At 40.1% G+C, this 19,160-nt stretch overlaps 1 protein-coding gene across 1 annotated transcript in view; it reads left to right on the top strand.

Annotated features, from left to right (window-relative positions):
- The window catches only part of F5 (coagulation factor V), a 67,012-nt gene extending 57,360 nt beyond the window's left edge, over positions 1-9,652 (top strand). The window contains exons 22-25 of the mRNA XM_059146872.1: positions 2,240-2,384; positions 4,318-4,469; positions 7,407-7,589; positions 8,901-9,652. Of these exons, the coding sequence (XP_059002855.1) occupies positions 2,240-2,384; positions 4,318-4,469; positions 7,407-7,589; positions 8,901-9,047 (627 nt within the window). The 3' untranslated portion in view covers positions 9,048-9,652. The remainder of the gene's footprint in view (positions 1-2,239; positions 2,385-4,317; positions 4,470-7,406; positions 7,590-8,900) is intronic.
- Positions 9,653-19,160: the final 9,508 nt, after the last annotated feature.

Here is a 19,160-nt window from a genome sequence, read left to right as displayed (position 1 = left end):
GTTTTGTTTCTACTGACTTTTCCATCGTATTTTGTTCTTTGTCTCAGTGTACCTGAAAGGAAGCAGGTATCGGTGTCCACGCCAGTTCGGCTCTGGGCAGCGCGCTTGCCCTTCTGCTCCCCGCCCGAGGAGCGACAGGCCTGCCCCTCTTTCGGAAGCTCAGCCAGGATTATTCCCCCAAACCCCTGTGTACCAGCCCCAACTCCCCTTCCTCCCTAGTCCCCTTCCAAAGAGAGCTCTCTGAATGGAAGGACTCGGTCTGCCGTTACTACGCTGAGAACGCTGAATCTGTTTCATTTTTCCTGCAAATCAGTTACTATTTGACTAGTGTCTGTATTATCAGTAGGTATCTCTAGTAATACGTTACTTACAGTATCCCTTTGAGCAGATCATGAAAATCTCTAATTACAGCCCTTACTAATCTGTCTTGGAGAGAGGGACAGATTACAGTTACAGAATTCATTACTTCAAGACTTTTGCCCTTATATTCATGAGGAATATTGGTGTGCAGTTCTACTTTTATAATGTATTTCTCTGGTTTTGATATCCGAGTAATACTGGCTTCATAAAATAATTTGGGAAGCATGTCTTCTGTTTTCAGGGAGAAATTTCTAGAATTGGTGTTAATTCTTGAAATATTTGTAGAATTCACCAGAGAAACAATGTGGGCCTAGAGCTTTCTTTTCCAGGAATCTTTTTTTTTTTTTTTTTTTTTAATTTTCAGGATAACAGTATTCATTATTTTTGCACCACACCCAGTGCTCCATGCAATCCGTGCCCTCTCCAATACCCACCACCTGGTTCCCCGAACCTCCCACCTCCCGCCCCTTCAAAACCCTCAGATAGTTTTTCAGAGTCCATAGTCTCTCATGGTTCACCTCCCCTTCCAATTTCCCCCAACTCCCTTCTCCTCTCTAACTTCCCTTGTCCTCATGCTATTTGTCATGCTCCACAAATAGTGAAACCATATGATAATTGACTCTCTCTGCTTGACTGATTTCACTCAGCATAATCTCTTCCAGTCCCTTCCATGTTGCTACAAAAGTTGGGTATTAGTCCTTTCTGATGGAGGCATAATACTCCATAGTGTATATTTTAAATTATGAATACAATTTCTTTTTTAGTTACCGGCTCTGCACATTTCCTATTGGATAAGTTGAGATTGTATTTTTCTAATCGATCCATTTTCTCTAAGCTGTTGAATTTATGTGCATAAAGTCAGTGGTGTATTCGCCTATGCTTTTGATGTCTGCAGGGTCTACAGCAATACTGATATTGGTGAATGTGCCTCTCTTTTTGCTTTGTCATTCTTGCTAGATAATTGCCTCTTTTTTCATCTTTTCAAAGGACTGGCTCTGTTTCGTTGGTCTGTCTGTTATTGTTCTGGGTTTTAGTCTTGCTGTTCTTACCCTCTGTTTTAGCTGCTCCTTCTGACTGCTCTGGCCAGGAAAGGGACTGGGGCCCACCTCACGCCTGCCAGGTGGGCTTCGAAGTCCAGGGTCGCCCCACAGGAGGACCACTCTTCGTTGCTGTTGGGTGGGAATGGGACAGACTCCATGATACACAGTGGTGGGAGCCTTATTAGGAACTGGTGGGGATGAAAGTCCTGAGTTCCTATTTGACCTTCTCTAATATAGTCCTGGTGAGGGTGCTGGGGTAACCCATTACGATCTTACGAGCATGGAAGTCTAGGCTCCCCACTGGGTCTTTGCTGCTCTGGGTGGAGGAGGGGCCATGGTGTTTTCTCTGATGTTTATCTAGAAGTTGAGCAATTATTGTCTGAACGTTCTCCAGCTTGCTGGACTGCCCTTGCCTGGTCCTGTGGCTAGAGAAAAGAATCCTTCACCAGAGCTTTTTTTTTGGTCTGTATCTGTTGGTGTTTCCTGGTTGCTGGTTTCTTCACTTCGCAGTCTGGGATATATGAGACAAAAGTGAAACCCAGGGAGCCCACTAACTACCATGTTGTTCTTTGGGTCCCGAGAACCCTAGCTGGTCTGCCTTCTTCTCTTCATCTTTCAGTGGCTTCTTGTGTTTTAGCTGCACTTAGCAGAAGGAACAAGACGAGGCACATTTACACCACCTTCCGGAAGTGAAAGTATCTCCAGTTTCTTAAGACCAAGTGATTTAATTCAGGCCACCTGAAAACTTAATATGACAATATTAAGTTAAACTGAAACTTTATTATAAAACCACTTCATAGAGAATTGTTCCATAACTAAGCTTTCCTCTTTTCCTCTAGTATTTTGATGGCAATTCGGATGCCTCCACGATAAAAGAGAATCGGTTTGACCCACCTATCGTGGCTAGATATATTAGGATCTCTCCAACAAGATTCTATAACAGACCGGCCCTTCGGTTGGAGCTGCTAGGCTGTGAGGTTAACGGTAAGATGCTAAGGTGCATTACTGTCTTGCTGCCTCTCAGAGAATCAAGCTTTAGTAGATACAGAGGAATGGATAGAATTAGTAGTTCTATTCAGTCACTGAGGTGCCTCAAAAAAATCTTGGTGAAACAGGTTCTTCTCAGGCAGACTCTCATTTACATCGTGACCTAGAGCAAGACTGGTTCTACCAGCCAGTGGGCGGGCACCATCTCCAAACAGTGCCAGCGTGGCACGGACACTGCCATGACCCTCCAAGGAGAGGCCGTCGCTTAGAATAACTGCCATTAGCCAATTTCAATAAGAACTAAGATTCAGACTAGCTCTGACTCTTCCAAAGTCCTACAGGTCACACTCAGACTTTAATGAAAGTCCTGAGCAACATTACTGGCCTGTGTTAGATGTTCAGTGAATGTTTTTGAGATCTAAACTACTTACCAATTCCTGAAACTTTTTTTTTTAAAGATTTATTTATTCATGAGAGAGAGAGAGAGAGAGCGAGCAAGCTGACGGGGAGGGGCAGAAGGAAAGGCGGCGAGAAAATCTCAAGCAGCCTCCCCATGCAGCAGGGAGCCCAAGGCAGGGCTTGGTCTCACGATCCTGAGCTAAAATCAAGAGTTGGGTGCTTAAGTGACTGAACCACCCTGGCACCCCCAACTTCCTGAAATCTCAACTGAACTCTATACTCCGTTTGGTGCTCCCTGTAGGTACTCAAGTTTTTTCTGTGTAAGCTGCTGTTTTTCAGGGAATATAATGTGACCGGTAATATAAGTAAGTTGAAGTAATCATAAATGGCCATAATAAAATTCAACTAAATAGAACAAAGGTGCAATAGAGTCACTGTTTGTTTCTTTCTATATAGTATATGTTGTAAATGGTAGTTTGTTCAGATCAGAGAGTCAAACTAAAATATGACATTCAACTCAGTTGACCTATTCAAACATTTTTTTTTAAGATTTTATTTATTTATTTGAGAGAGAGAGACAGTGAGAGAGAGCATGAGCGAGGAGAAGGTCAGAGGAAGAAGCAGACTCCCCATGCAGCTGGGAGCCCGATGCGGGACTCGATCCCGGGACCCCGGGATCATGACCTGAGCCGAAGGCTGTCGTCCAACCAACTGAGCCACCCAGGCGTCCCCGTTGACCTATTCAAAACATCTATTTTCTATTCAAGAAGCATGACTTTAAAAAAAAAAAAAAAAAAAAAAAACTCTTCATTTTCTTGATATAATCAGAGTTAGCTGTAGGTTTTCTTTTTTTTAAGTCATTTTTCATTGAGAGAGATATCACTTCAAGAAAATGTCAGCATGATTTACCAACAAGAACAAAGCATCGCGGAGCTGACGGTGGTGACGGGTTGTCGGCTGGGCTCACTCACGAGCTGTGTTCTCACGTTCCCCGACCAGCTTTGAGGACTAACATGCAACCGCGCACCTCGGCAGATGTCTCCGTGCTGCGTCACATGAATCACCCTCCATGATTGAAAACAATCTACTGAGCATGACTTCAAAGGGTTCACTCTTCTTCTTTGTAACTTTTTCTTTAGAAAGAGAAATAGGATATATTCTTATGTACTTAGGTAGTGAAGGAGTATTTTCTACCTCAGAGAAAAGGCAGAAGTTTCCATGACTCTCCAAAGGAGGAAAATGGGTTTAAATATTCAGAACATGCGTCAGACTTCCTGGGCTCCAATTTAGTTTCTGAATCTTCTGGTAGTGTTGGTTACTTTTTCTTGCTATTCTTTGGTTTTCTCACTTAGTAATATACATAGAGCTTAAAAGCAGTATTTGGCCTTTGGGCAATAACATCATTGGTGACAATGGTTGTTTCTGTTGTGACTTGGTAGTGATATTTTTTCTTGTCCCCTCTGCAAGTGAGAAACACCATGCAGGGCAGAGTGGTGGTGCACAATTAATCTCATTACTTCTCTCTTGACAGGATGCTCCGCACCACTGGGTATGGAAAATGGAAAGATAGAAAACAAGCAAATCACAGCTTCCTCATTCAAAAAATCTTGGTGGGGAGATTACTGGGAACCCTTCCGTGCCCGTCTCAATGCCCAGGGTCGTGTGAACGCCTGGCAAGCCAAGGTAGAGGATGCCTGTGAACGGAGCTCCCTCAACCTTCCAGAAGGAAACACAGACCCTCACTACGGGAAACATGGGGTCCTGGGAAGTCAGAATATAATCTCGCGTTTCTGCCGGTTGTGATCCTAGGTCCGAGAATCTAGGATGTCCGCTGGTTTGATAGCTTAGCTCTGACTTTGGCTCAGAGACGTTATTTATCATGTCTGTGGTTCTTGATCTAGTTTTGATTTTTATCAAGTGTGGGCAAATTTCTTCCACAAAGGACCAGACCATAAATATTTTAGACATTGTGAGCCATACATTCTCAGTCATAACTACTCAACTCTGCCCTTGTAGCAGGAAAACAGCTATGAACAGTACATAAATGAGCATGGCTGTGTTCCAATAAAACCTGATTTACAAAAACAGGCCGGGGACCAAATATGGCCCTTGGGCTAGAGTTGGCCAGCTCCTAACTGAGACAACTCATATTAGTGATAAATGATTTAGATTTGCAATACTTTTTTTTCCCACAATTTAGCAATACTTTTCATTTTCTTTTTTTCCTAATTTTTAAAAAAGATTTTATTTATTTATTTGACAGATAGAGAGTACAAGTAGGCAGAGCAGCAGGCAGAGGGAGAAGGAGAAGCAGACTCCCCACTGAGCAGGGAGCCTGATGCGGGGCTCCATCCCAGTATCCTGAGATTATGACCCAAGCTGAAGGCAGCCGCTTAACTGACTGAGCCACCTAGGCACCCCAATACTTTTCATTTTCATAGTAGTGTTATTTAAAATTTTTTTTGTTCCCATTTTTTGAGAACTTTGTGACATTCGTTTAGACAGTTGGAGGCATGGCAAAATGTTGCAAAACCAGGGTTATAGATCCGTGGCCTAAGTTTAATAAGCATCCTCCAGAGAGTTCTGTTGTCCAGATAATAACCCATTGGATAATTCCAGTGACTCAGTTTTAGGGTAACAGTTCATAGTTGACACATTTTTATTTCACTCTTCAACTGACTTAAAAAAATCACAATGGCATCAGAGCTCAGAATGATTCTACCAGTCAGCTTAACCCTTCCCTCTTTTCTACACTCCTCTGTCTCTTCCTTAAAACACCTGCGTTCCAGTTCCCTGGACTCTATAGAATTCCAGGTCCTATCCGTGGGTTAGGCTGCCAGCAACAGAAGGGGAGTTGTGGTAGGAATGGAGAAAATGGAAGAACTTGGACCCCCTACAGATAGTCTTGGGAACAGATATCCGTGTCTCAAAACTCATTTCTGGTCTGTCACAGTCTCATAGAATGTAAGAACAGCAAGGGGTTTGCTAAGCATCTGGTCCAGACTTTTCCTTTTAAGTTTAAACATGAAGGAGATTAAAGCATTTTAGCTTAGTTTGGTGGCAGAATCAGGAAGCCCATTCTCCCGATAAACAGATCAGTGGTCCTCCCACCATTGGAAACCACCCAAATACCTCATTTTGCAATTTTGTAGAGGGAGAAACAGAGACCTAAAGAAGTTAAAATAATAAAAGTAATAATGTGATACTATATTGCATTTCTATAGTTATATAAATAAAATGTTAAATAATAAAAAAAGTTAAGGAGAAAGGATATCATCCAATTTTTTTCCAGGTAACTTTTTCACCCTACTCTGTATTATAGCTTTTTGAAAAATTTTGCTCTGTATATAATTTGCTCTCGGTCTTCATGATATAATAATGGATTCAAAGATGAAATACTAATTCTAATTTTTAAGGTCACCATTTTAAATCTGGAATTCTAAATCAGAACTGTTTCACTTAATCTCCTATTAGAATCCAGTGTCTTTATGAGGTCTCTTTAGAGAGGTTAAAAATCTCAGCTGGACCTAGGCAGGCACACATGCAAACGGAGGCACGCCCGCCTGTTTTATGTCTATGAAAGATCATTATGCCTCCCGATCTCTCTAGATCCCTACCTCTGTGTCACCAGTACAACCTGGACTGGACACAGACAGCCTGAAGATACACTAAGAAATCACCAAATGTCACTAGAGAGTGCTACAAAATTAACAAAAATTAATTAATGTAATAATTTTAATTCAATTAATCTGCTTTAAAAATACATGTAGTATATGAATTACACATATATCTGTGTATCAATATATACACGTACATACATGTACACATAAGTGATGTTAAAGAAATAGATCAATATTCGTTATTTCATGTAGGACTGACTGAGACTATGGGGCATGATTAATCTCCCAAGGGTGAAAATCGGTCAGTTAGTCCTTCTGACCCTCTTTCTCCAATATGTGTCAGCAAACATATGATTAAGCATTTCATCAGGCCAGAGACAGAACAGCTCCTGTACCATATCAGATCCTAGTCATGGCTTTATTAGGTCTCTCAGGTATTACATTTGTTTGAAATATCAGAGAAGAAGAAACTGGATGACTCCTCCTAGCTGACAGAAGCAAGAGAAAGAAAAGTGGGACTTTTTTTAAATGAGGTTAAATAGAGAGAGGAGAGAGTCCTTTCCCAGATAACCCATCCGCAATATCATCACGGCATTTAAATAAATTTGATTAAGAGAATAATATTACAGATAATTTAGCAATCTAATTTTTTTTCTCAAGTAAGATTCATTTATTTATTCATTCAGCAAATATTCCTTGAACACCAACTCTGTGCCATGCATTGTGTTAAGTATCTGGAAACAAAACACAATAAATCCCAGCCTTCGAAGAGATATAAACAAGTAAACCATTATTGTACGATATATGAAATACACCACTAAAAGTTTATATACGTCTGTGACAGCAAACAAGAAGGAACAGGGAAGTCCTCTAAAGGACAGAGAATCCTAAGGGATGAGATAGGAAAAGCTTTTGAATTCTGCACATTTCTGAGTATCTTGGTCTAAAAAGTGGGGGATTTAACATCGGCCTTGCTCATGTGTCCTCACCATCTTCACAGGCAAACAACCACCAACAGTGGTTACAAATTGATCTGCTCAAAATCAAGAAGATAACTGCAATTGTAACACAGGGCTGCAAGTCTCTGTCCTCCGAGATGTACGTGAAGAGCTACAGCATCCAGTACAGTGACCAGGGCATGGAATGGAAGCCTTACAGGCAGGGGTCCTCCATGGTGGCCAAGGTAACAAAGCGACAGCAAAGCAACTCACATCCCGCTCTGGCGAGAGACAGCCTTACCTTTGCAAAGAGCTCCTTGCTTTTGACAAATATGCACAGACATGCACCTCCCCTCTAAGAAGTCTGAACCCCAGTTCCGCAGGGAGCTGCTCTGAAGACAGATAATGCGCAGGCTAACTTTCTGCGGAGATGGAGCCCCTGCAAAATAGTGAGAATTTGAGGGGGACACAAACATGTCGTCCATAACGGGGGTCTGGGGGAACGTCCACTGTGAAATAGCATCATATTAGCTTATCTTGGGTCAGCTTGTTATTCTTGACTGAGCAAATACCCACGGCCATAAAGCTTTCTGTGTCATATTATTAAAGCAGGAGACAATGAGGTTCCTAACCGATGAGGAACCCAATTTCCTGCAAGACGAACTACTCCATTACGCTCCTTAATCCCCAGCCATGTGTTTTCAAAATGCTACTAGGGAAAAATCAGGGAGATGAGCCTAATATTCCAGGAAGAGAAACCAGGCTGGAGCCAATAGGACAACACAGGAGAAGGGGTGACCTTTACTGAATGCTCATCATGGGCTCAGCACCTACCTTGGTGAATGCATTTGAACCTTCTCTCTTTAAACTCCTGGGCTGTTTGTCTGGTGGGTCGTTTGGTTTGGCTGGTTTTATGTGTCTTACCTGGATGTCTTTACAGCCCAGTAAGCATCAGTGTCATGAACAAAGAGTGGCCCAGCTGCTGCTCTGGGTAGATCTCAGGGAACTTGCCAGGACGCAAAAAGAAAAAAAGAAGTCATAAAACGCTGTTCAATTGAGGGTAGAAGACATTTGCCAAAAAGAATAAGTCAAAGCCCATGGTTGCATTTTATTTTCAATGTCAGTGACAACTAACCGTTATCTGTCACTCACTGTGCACTTGTCACATATTTATATACTTAAACAACTCTTTGTAACGACTCCTGTGGGGTAAACTTTTATTATTTACCAGTGAGGACATGGAGAGTTGGAGAATATAAGAGACTGGCCCAAAGTCACACACAGCTACTGAGGCGCTAAGGGCAGAGATGGTTTCCCAGACACCTCACAGCAAGGTCAGATCTCTCTGTTTTTCTGACCCAGATCACTGGGAGGTGGAATCCCTAAAGAGGTCTGTTAGGCATGGGATTTCATAATCGGCCAAAGACCATCTCCAGTGATGTTGTATGTGTAATGCCCTCAGCTTGAACGAAAATTGCAGAAGAAAAGAAAATGATCTGTAAGATTTTTATAACCACGATATCATTTTTAAAGACCTTCTCATATTTTGCTTTCAGATTTTTGAAGGAAACAATAATATCAAAGGACACGTGAAGAACTCTTTCAACCCACCCATTATGTCCAGGTTCATCCGCATCATTCCTAAAACATGGAATCAAAGTATTGCACTTCGCTTGGAGCTCTTTGGCTGTGATATTTACTAGAATTGAATATTCGAAGACATAGGAAGGACTTGTAAAGCTATCAAACCATTTAGAGCAGGCAATGTATTTTATAGCTTTTTAAACATTAATAATTTTCGGTATTTTCCCTTTTTTCTATTAGAGAATAAAATTTTATATATGAAACTTTCATAAGGTAAACTCCTTGCTACAATTCAGTGAGATGATAGCTGTTAATTCTTAATTGATCTGAATATAGATGGGAAAAATATCGAGAACCAACAAGCAAATGGCTTCTTTCACAATGATTAAAAATGCTATGTAAAGTAATATTTATGTAGTTAGCAATGCTTCATTATAGTTCTTTTAAAACCTACACACACTAATAAAAAAGATACTACTTTAAAAAAAAAACCATTTTTAGACCTGGATAGTTTTCACTCCTACCTTTAAAAAACCAAACCAAACCAAACAAAAATCCCTATGATTTAAGAGTAAAGGAAACAAGGTTTTAAATGTTTCATTTTTCTTAACATGGAAAGAAAAAAAAAATCATACCATATGTAAGAATGAGTGCTTAAAGTACCCTGTCTTACCCAAACAATGATTTTTCTGACCCTCTATGAGTAAAGACGCAGTTGTCCCAACTTGTGAGTCTGGCCTGATCTCCCTTGGAACTGAATCACCTATTGATGGTCAGAGTGAGGGGTCTTTAGACACGGAACACAACCAAAATAACCATGGGAGAAATGAGTGTGTAACCTTGGCTTCATTCTAGCTGGCACTACAATGGTTTACCTTTTCAAAACATGGGTTCGCCTAAGGGAAAGCTAAAACCTGCAAAACGGCCTTGGAGCCATTCGCCCAAAGGCAACTGTTCCTGCTGGGACTGCCAAGTCCCTGAGGCTCCCTTCAGTCCCCTGAAGGTGACCCCAACCTCCTGCTCTCCCTTCCTTAATGACTTCCCCTTTCTGCACTCCCTTCCCTGGGAACTTGGCATCCAATGACACCATCGACATTGAGAGACTGGGGAGCTTTCTGGCCTCCTGGAAGTCACATGGAACAGTCACTGGTGAGGTTATCTTTCTGTGGAACAAACCACCCCAGATCTTAATGCTTAAAGCAACAGTTAATTCTCTCTCTCATGATTCTGTGGGTTGACTGGGCTCGGCTGGGTGGTTTTAAGGCTAACTTCATTTGCGTTCTCCAGTGAGATTATAGTCAGATGCTCCTGTAGCCAGAGTCACCAGAAGGCTTCAGGAGATGTTGAAACAGCTGGTTCTCTGTCACTCTCCATGTGGTTTCAGTTCTTTTCCTCTTTACATGGCTTCCAAGTGGTCTATCCTTTGGATGTTTCCAACAGGGGAGCTGGACTTCTTGTAAAGTGAGTCAAGCTCTTCAAACAAGTGTTAACAATTTAGGGAGCAGAAACTGTGCCAGTCCTTTTAAATGCTAGGCCCAGAACTGGCACAGCCTCACTCTGAGGTATTCTACTGGTTAGCACAAGTCACAGGTGCATCCCAAGGAGTATAATTCATTGGGGACACCTTTAGACACGGTCAGTTACCTGTCGCCTCTGTGGGTGGGCTGAGTCCTGTGAAGGTGTATAGGAGCTTCAAACACCCACAGAACATAGGCTTCAATAAAGGTGGGAGACAAAATCATAATAACATTTGACAAAATCATAATATACTTAAGTGTACAACTTGTTGATTTGACATACCTCTACGTTGTGAAAGGATCCCCATGATCAAGTTCATTAACATGTCATCACCTCACAGTTATTCTTTCCGTTAAGGGGTCTACCAGGGCTTGATCTCCAAACCAGACCTGCACTGCTCCTGAAGCTGCAGATGAAGGTACTTCACAGCCATCAGCACGGCCCATCCCTCCCTATTTTCGCCCTTGCTCATGCTTACTCTCCTATCCCATCCAGCCGACCACCCCCGAGGGGCACGTTCAGGCACCCCTCGGGCTCCATGGGCAGTGTCTGGGATTCCGGGCTTCGTCTCACCACAGCTTGGTTCCCCAGCGCCGCCAACATGGCCACCTCCTTTGGGCAGGCAGACAAAACCACCCCAGCCGCCACCACCAGCCCACCCTACATCCCAGCCGAGACCCATTTTGAGTTGATTTTTGCATATGGGGTAAGCTACCAGTCCAAGTTCATTCATTTGCGTAGGGATACTGAGTTTGGCCAACACCATTTACTAAAGAGACTATCCTCTTCCTACAGTGTTTTTCTGCACCTTTGTCAAAAATTAATTGACCATGTATGGATGGGTTTATTTCTGGACTCTATTCTGTGCATTGATCTATGTCTGTGTTGTTGTTGTTGTTTTATCTATGTCTGTTTTTATGCCAATATCCAAGTTTTGGATTACTGTAGCTTTGTAACGTAGCTTGAAATCAGTAAGTGTGGTGCCTCTGCTTTGTTCCTCTTTCCCTAGATTGCTTGGATATATGGGGCCTTTTGTGGATCCATATGAATTTTAGGATTTTTTTTCCTAGTTCCTTGAAAAATATTGGAACTTTGATAGTAATCGCACTGAATCTGTAGATCACTTTGGATTCTATGGACGTTTTAACAATACAAATTCTTATAATCCACAAGTAGGGAATGTTTATCCATTTATCTGTGTCTTCAATTTCTTTTATCAATGTTTTATAGTTTTTAGTGTACAGATACTTAATCTCCTTGGTTAAATTTATTCCTAGGTATTTTGATACTATTGTGAATGGGATTATTTTCTTAATTTTTCTTTCCAATAGTTCATTGTTAGTATATAGAAATGCAACTGATTTTTGTATATTGATTTTATAGCCTGCAACTTGACTGAATTTATTAGTTCTAACTGTAATATATATAACACTATAAGAATAGTGTAATCTTTAGGGTTCTCTGTATAACATCATGTCATCTGCAAATAGAAACAATTTTACTTCCTCTTTTCTGATTTGGGTTCTTTATTTCTTTTTCTTGCCTAATTGCCCTGACCTGGACTACCAGTGCTATTTTAAATGAAAGAGGGAAGAGTGGGCAGGCCAGGTCTTGCTCCTCAACTTGTTCCTCTGGATATGTTTAGCTGTGAGTTTGCCATATATGGTCTTTTTATGTTGAGGTATAGTTCTTCTATATCAACTTATTGAGAAATTTTACTGTGAAAAGATGATGAATTTTATTAAATGTTTTGATTATGTTGATTGAAATGATACTACAATATAGATTCTTCATTTTGTTAATGTGGTATATCACATTTATTGAATGCATGCATTGAAATACCTTTGCATCTCAAGGATAAATCCCACTTAATCGTGGTGTTTGATCCTTAATACTGTATCAAGTTCAGCTTGCTTATATTTTGTTAAGGATTTTTGTATCTATATTCATCAGCGATATTAGGTTGTAATTTTCTTTTTGGGCATATCTTTTTCTGGCTTTCAGATGAAGGCTCATACTCTGGCTTTGGTAGGGGCTCATAAAACGAGTATGGGAGTATCATCCTGTTTAATTTTTTGTGGGAGTCTGCAAAGGATTGGTATTAATTCTTCCTTAAATGTTTGGCAGAATTCACCCATGAAGCTATCTGGTCCCAGGTTTCCTTTCATTGCGAAGCTTTTGATTACTGCTTCAATTTCATCACTCATTATTGTTCTGCTCAGATTTTCTGTTTCTTTGTGATTCATTCTTGGTTAGTTATATGTTCCCAGGAATGTGTTAATTTCTCCTTGGTTATCCTAGAAGAAATCTGTTGGTGTACAATTGTTCATAACAGTTTCTTGCAATTCTTAGTATATCTGTGATATCAGTTGTAATGTGTCTTCTTTCACTTCTGATCTTATATTTCAGTCTTCTCTCTCTCTTAAGTTAGTTAATGTTTTGTCAATTTTGTTAACCTTTTCAAAAAATCAGCTCTTAGTTTCATTGATCTTTTCTATTGTCCTTCTAGCCTATATTTTTTTTATTTCCATTTTGTTTTGTTATTTCCTTCGTTATACTAACTTTGGGCTTAGTTCTTCTTTTTCTAGTTCTTTAGATATAATGTTAGCTTTATGTGAGAGCTTTCTTTTTCTTAATGTAGGTGTTTATCACTATAAACTTCCTTCTTAGAACTACTTCTCCTGCATCCCATAAGTTTTTGGTATGTTTCCTCGTAAGCTTGTTATGTTTTCCATTGGTAGCGTTTCCATTTTTCATTTGCCTCAAGATTTTTTTTTATTTCCCATTTGATTTCTTTGTTGATTCACTGGTTGTTTAAAAGCATGTTGTTTAATCTCCACGTATGTGTGAATTTTTGCTTTCTTGTAATTGATTTTCAGTTTCATGCCATTATGGTTAGAAAAAGCGTAGAGGTGATTCTGGCTTTCTTAAATCGATGAAGACTTGTTTTGTGGCTTAACTATGATCTCTCCTAGAACATATTGCATGTGTGCTTGAGAAAGGTGTAGTCTGCTGCTGTTGGATAGAATGTTCTGTAAATATCTGTGAGGTCCATCTGATCTACTGACTGGTTTTATGCCACCTGTACATTGTTGAAAGGGCAGCACTGAAGTCTCCTACTATTATTGTATTGCTGTCTATTTTTCCCCTCAGATCTGTTAATAATTGATTTCTATGTCTAGGAGGCTGACGTTGGGTACCTAGGTATTTATAGTGATTATATTCCTTTGATGAATTTACTCCCTTATCATTATATAGTGATCTTATTTTCCCTATTGTTTTAGACTGAACGTTTATTTAGTCTGATAGAATTTAGAGCTACCATTGCTCTCTTTCTGTTTGCACGGAAAAATCTTTTTTTTAATCTCTTCTCTTTCAGTCTGTATGAGTCCTTAAAGCTGGAGCTATTCTTTTAGGTCATGCATGCTTAGTTCTTACTTTATGTCCATCAACCACTGTATGTCTTTTGTTTGGAGAATTTAGTCTTTTCACACTTATAGTAACTATTGATACATATGAACTTAATCTTTCCATTTTGTTCATTGTTTTCTGGCGATTTTGGCATTCCTTTGTTCTACTCTTGCTCTCTTTGTGATTTAATGATTTTCTATAGTATGCTTTGATTCTTTTATCTTTTGTATATCTACTGAAGGTTTTGTTTTATAGTTACTATAAGGCTTATGCATAATATTTTGTGTATATATAACAGTCTATTTTAATCTGTTAACAACTTAACCTCAAGCACATACAAAAGCTCTACATTTTTACATTCCTTCCCCCACATTTCGTTACTGATGTCCCAATTTACATCTTTTTAATATTGTGTCTCCATTCACAAGTTATTGTAGCTGTAGTTATTTTAAGACTTTTGTCTTTTAGATCTTATACTAGTATTGTAAATTACTTACATACCAGCATTACAATGTTAGTGTATTCTGAGTTTACCTATATATTTATATATTTACTTTTATCAGCAAGTTTTATACTGTCTTATGTTTTCACGTTACTAGTTGGCATCCTTTCAGTTCTTCAGCTTGAAGAACTCGAACAATTTTTGTGAGGACTGTCTAATGATGATGAACTCCTTCAGCTCATGTTTGGGAAAATCTTCCTCTCTCCAGTTCTGAAGGATATCTATGTTGGGTTGAGGGTTCTTGGTGGCTATTTTGGTTTTTATTTTTTCACTTAGCACTCTGAATGTATCATCCCACTCTCCTCTGGCCTACAAGGTTCTGCTAACAGTCTGATGATAGTCTTATGGGGGTTCCCTTATACATAACAAGTCATTTTATGTTGCTGGTTTTAAGGTTGCCTCATTTTCTTTAATATTTGACAATACAATTATAGTACGTCTTGGTGTGGGTCTCTTTTGGATTCATCTTCATCTGAATATCTGTTTCTCTCCTAAGGTCTGAGAAGTCTTCAGCCATTGATTCTTTGAGTTGGCTTCCTATCCCTTTCTCTCTCTTCTCCTTCTCAGATATCTGTGATGCATGTACTGGCCTACCTGATGGTATGCTATGAGTACCTTAAGCTATATTCTTTCTTTCTTTCTTTCTTTCTTTCTTTTTTTTTTCTTTTTTTCTTTTTTTTTTTTTTTTTTGCTTCTCTCATGGGATGATTTTCAGTGTCTTGACTTTGAGTTCACTGATTCTTTCTTCCACTTCATCTAGTCTATTGCTGAAGCCCTCTATTGAATTTTATTTTTTTTTAAGATTTTTATGTATTTATTTGACAGAGATTACAAGTAGGCAGAGAGGCAGCCAGAGAGAGAGCAGGGAGCAGGCTCCCCACTGAGCAGAGAGCCTGATGCGGGGCTCGATCCTAGGACCCTGGGATCATGACCTGAGCTGAAGGCAGAGGCTTTAACCCACTGAGCCACCCAGGCGCTCCTCTATTGGATTTTGTATTTAAGTTATTGTATACTTTAGTTCTATGATTTCTATTTGGTAATTTTTAATATTTCCCATCTTTTTGTTGAAACTTGCACTTTGTTCCTTCATTGCTATCTTGATGGCAGTGAGAATTTTTATCATTATCTTGAACTCTCTGTCAGGTAAATCACTTACTTCTATCTCATTAAGGTTGGTCTTTAAAAATCTATCTTGTTCTTCTGCTTGGAAAACATTTCCCTGCTTTGTCATTTTCCTTGGCCCTTTGCCTTGTTTTCTGTGCAATAGATGAAACTGCCAACTCTCCCAGACTTGACTGACTGGACTTGAGCCTCATAAATCAGCCTAGCCTGAGGTCCTAGTTGCTTCTCAAATCTTTGTGATTATCCATTCTGCTGTCTTTATTTTTATGGGTCCCAGTAGTAGATTGTCCCAGAGATGTGGAAAATGTGCACATGCCTGTTCAGTTTCATGAATACGAATTATCTGCTCCATCGTCTCACCAGTGCAGGATAACTGGAAGCCTAACCTTCAGGCAGTATCTGGAAAAGTCAGGATATTAGAGGTACAGTCCAGTCTCCATCAAAACCACTCAGGTGCTGGGTGGTTTAGCTTACTCTGTTCTGAACCAGGGAGAATAGTTGCTAAAGGTGTTTGTACATCCATGTAGCATCATTTCTTGGTATCATATTGTCCTGGGGGACTTGTGAATGCTGAGCTCTGCCAGCACCAAGAGCTGGATGATTTGGGATCCATTTCCCTCTGTGGCAGCTGTAACATTTGGGTGCGAGATGTGTAGACATGCTTCTTCCAGGGAGAAGCTGGAGACTTGGTTTTACTGCTGGACAAGCTGGAGGGAGATCAAAGGGGGCATGCCCACCAGCTCTTCCAGTCTCCTGTGAGGATCCCAGGCTGCTCCCACATGCAGTCTAACTAAAAGCCAGGACCTCAAACAGCAGCTAGGAAAGTAGTCAAGTACCCTCTAGGGAGAAATGGGGAGATGAGTGTTCTTGCCTCTTCTTTCCATGCTGAGATGGGGAAGGGAAAGCTACAAAAAAAGCTTGTGAGCCTGTTTAGAAACTGGTTTCTTTGTTTAATGTTGTCCTATGGGATTGTAGATGCCAAACCCTGGTGGCTAATGGAGTTAGGTGACTTGGGAACCTGCTCCCTGAGTGACAACTGCAAAACTTGGAGCACTTTGTGTGTGGACAAGTTCCTTCCAGGAAAATCTGGCAACTTAGGTGGTTGTTGTTGTTGAAGTGAGCCAAAGAGAGACTATGGGACAAGTGTCCTCCCGCTTTTTAGGGCTCCTAGGATGTCCCAGTCAGCAGCCAGATGCAAACTGATTAGAAGCCAGACCCTCAGCCAGCAGCTGGGAAAGTCTGCACTCAAACTCCTTCCAGGGAAGAACTGGGGATGGGTACCTTTGCCTGTTCCAGCTGTACTGAGCCTTAGGGAATAGGTGGGGGAGTGTTCGTGTGCCTGTTTAACAGCTGCTTCTTCATTTGCTATGTTCCTGTGGGGCTTGTGAATGCCAACCCCTGTTGGCTCTCTGATGTGGGAGATTTGGGGACCCATCCCTCTCATAGTAGCCTTAAAAGTTGAGCATGAGATGTGGGGTACAAACACTTCACTCACAGGGAGAAGCTGGGAGTTGGGAATTCCCCCCCCCCCCCGATTGTAAGGCATTGTGCCAGGGGTGGGGTTTATGGTACACGTCTCAGCATTTCCTACCCTTCTTGATGTGTTTTCTCAGTAGGCTGATGTGGAGGAGTTATTCACGTGGTTTTTAGATATCATTCAGAGGGAAGTGATCCATATGCAGCTGTCTAGTTGGCAAATCTGTGGGAGGAGGGAAAGTCAGGAGTCTCCTGTTCTGTCATTTTGGTCAATGTGAAACATTGGCTTTCTAATTCTGTATTCTCATAATTTCTTTCCTTTAATGATTCAGGTCACTGTTCCACCGAGATGTCTCTGATTTTCATTCAGTTAGCAGCAAAAGAGAGCCTCTGAATGTAAAGAAAAATTCCTTTGTTCTCTCCAGGGCCAGCCTCATGGATTGCATGATCTGTTCAAGTCACAGGGTCCCCATGCTCACAGGAGCCTCATGCTTATTTAATGCTCTATTGTCACCCCCTTGAAATTCTTAGTAATTTTTTAACTAGGAGCCCCCAGTTTTACTTTGCAATGGGCTCCCCAAATTTCGTAGCTAGCCATGGGTCCCTCTGCTGAAGTGGTGGGCAGGAGCTTTCCTGATCTAGAATTTACCAAGATATAACAGGGACAAGAAAATCATGTGGAGTAATAGGCAAGAGATGAGAAGAAGAGAGATCGTGAGACCCAACTTTGTTGCCCTGTGTGGAAGGGTAAGTCCCCAAAGGTTAAACAACTTACCTGAAACTATTGCCTGTTTGTGTCAGAGCCAAAGCTGGAAGCCAGATGATCAGACGCCCAGCTTCTTTTTGAGTCTGGTTTCGTTTCCACAGAATGGATGTAGTAACATTTATAATTCATCCCCTCCAAACAGGTAGACATGAATTGTTAATATATAAATATTAATTAAGAGTGCCTGTTAATCTGAAAAATACTTATTTGGGGATCAACAGGATGCTTTGTTATATTTGATGCTATGTGGGAATATTAAAATACCTCTATTTTTTAAATAAAAAAGCATATCTATATTTTTATTCCTCTATTTGAAGTCACTTAGATGAGGTTATAACTTTTGTTGCATAATATATCCTCCACTGACATCTCATTGTCCACTGTTTGTTATATCATAATTGGTTGCTATGCAGAGGAGCTAAATGACTCACAGCAGAGCCATGACTTGAAGAAACTAACAGATACTACCCTAAACATTACTAATAGTTCTAGTTGAGAATTAGAAAACAGTCTGTGGGTGTATCACAAAGATGAAAAGTTCAGAGGAAACATAGAATTACTACTCCAGGATTTTTTTCAAGTTGTTAAAATTACAGACTTCATTGTTCTTAGAACTAACTTTAAATAATCACAATTATTTGATTTTACAACCACTTTGGCAAAGGCAGGGAAAAAATATTAACCAAATAGCTCAAATCATCTTAAGAGCCAAAAACATAAATGGTATACATTTATTTCTCCAGATAGGCCAGGAAAGATGGGTCAGTGGATTTGCTGCTATAACTGGCATGTGTCCAAAGATAGTGAGCCTAACATACACTTAAAAATATCTGAGATTTCCATGCTACCATTTTTCTTGGCATTTTTTCCTAACAAAAAGTTATTTTATGGAAAATTCTGAATGCTTAATTCTCCTGAGTTCTTACGTTTTCAGAGACTAGAGGTGGGACAAGCAGTAAGACACAGGCAGATAAAATGACTTTGCATGGATTGACAGTTACATTATCAATGCCCAGGTAATAAGTTTTTCATATCTGGGTACTATGCTGTAAGCTTTAAGATTTGCTATTTCTTGGTTGTATGAAATGTCCCCACCAAAGATATTTATGTATTTTGTATTTAGTATATGAAAAGAAAAAATAATATTAACATCCCTAGTCATAGCACCATGTTAAATTGTTTTTTTAAAAATATTTATTTAGCTCATCCTACCTATACAATAAATCACAATGATAGGCATTGAAGGAGAGAGTATATTAAAAATGAAAGACACTGCTCTGGCTTTTTTAAACATTTATTATCTAGTTGGATAGAGAAGACAAAAATAAGAAGGAAATAAAACACCAAAAGAAAAGCTTTTGTTTAGCAGAAAAAACCATCCACAAAACAAAAAGGCAACTTCCTGAATGGGAAAAGATATTTGAAAATGATATAGCC

This window comes from Mustela lutreola, chromosome 14, assembly GCF_030435805.1.
Source record: "Mustela lutreola isolate mMusLut2 chromosome 14, mMusLut2.pri, whole genome shotgun sequence".
Lineage (NCBI taxonomy): Eukaryota > Metazoa > Chordata > Mammalia > Carnivora > Mustelidae > Mustela > Mustela lutreola.
The sequence above is the reverse complement of the archived record's forward strand: the minus strand, read 5'-3'. Positions and strand labels throughout refer to the sequence as shown.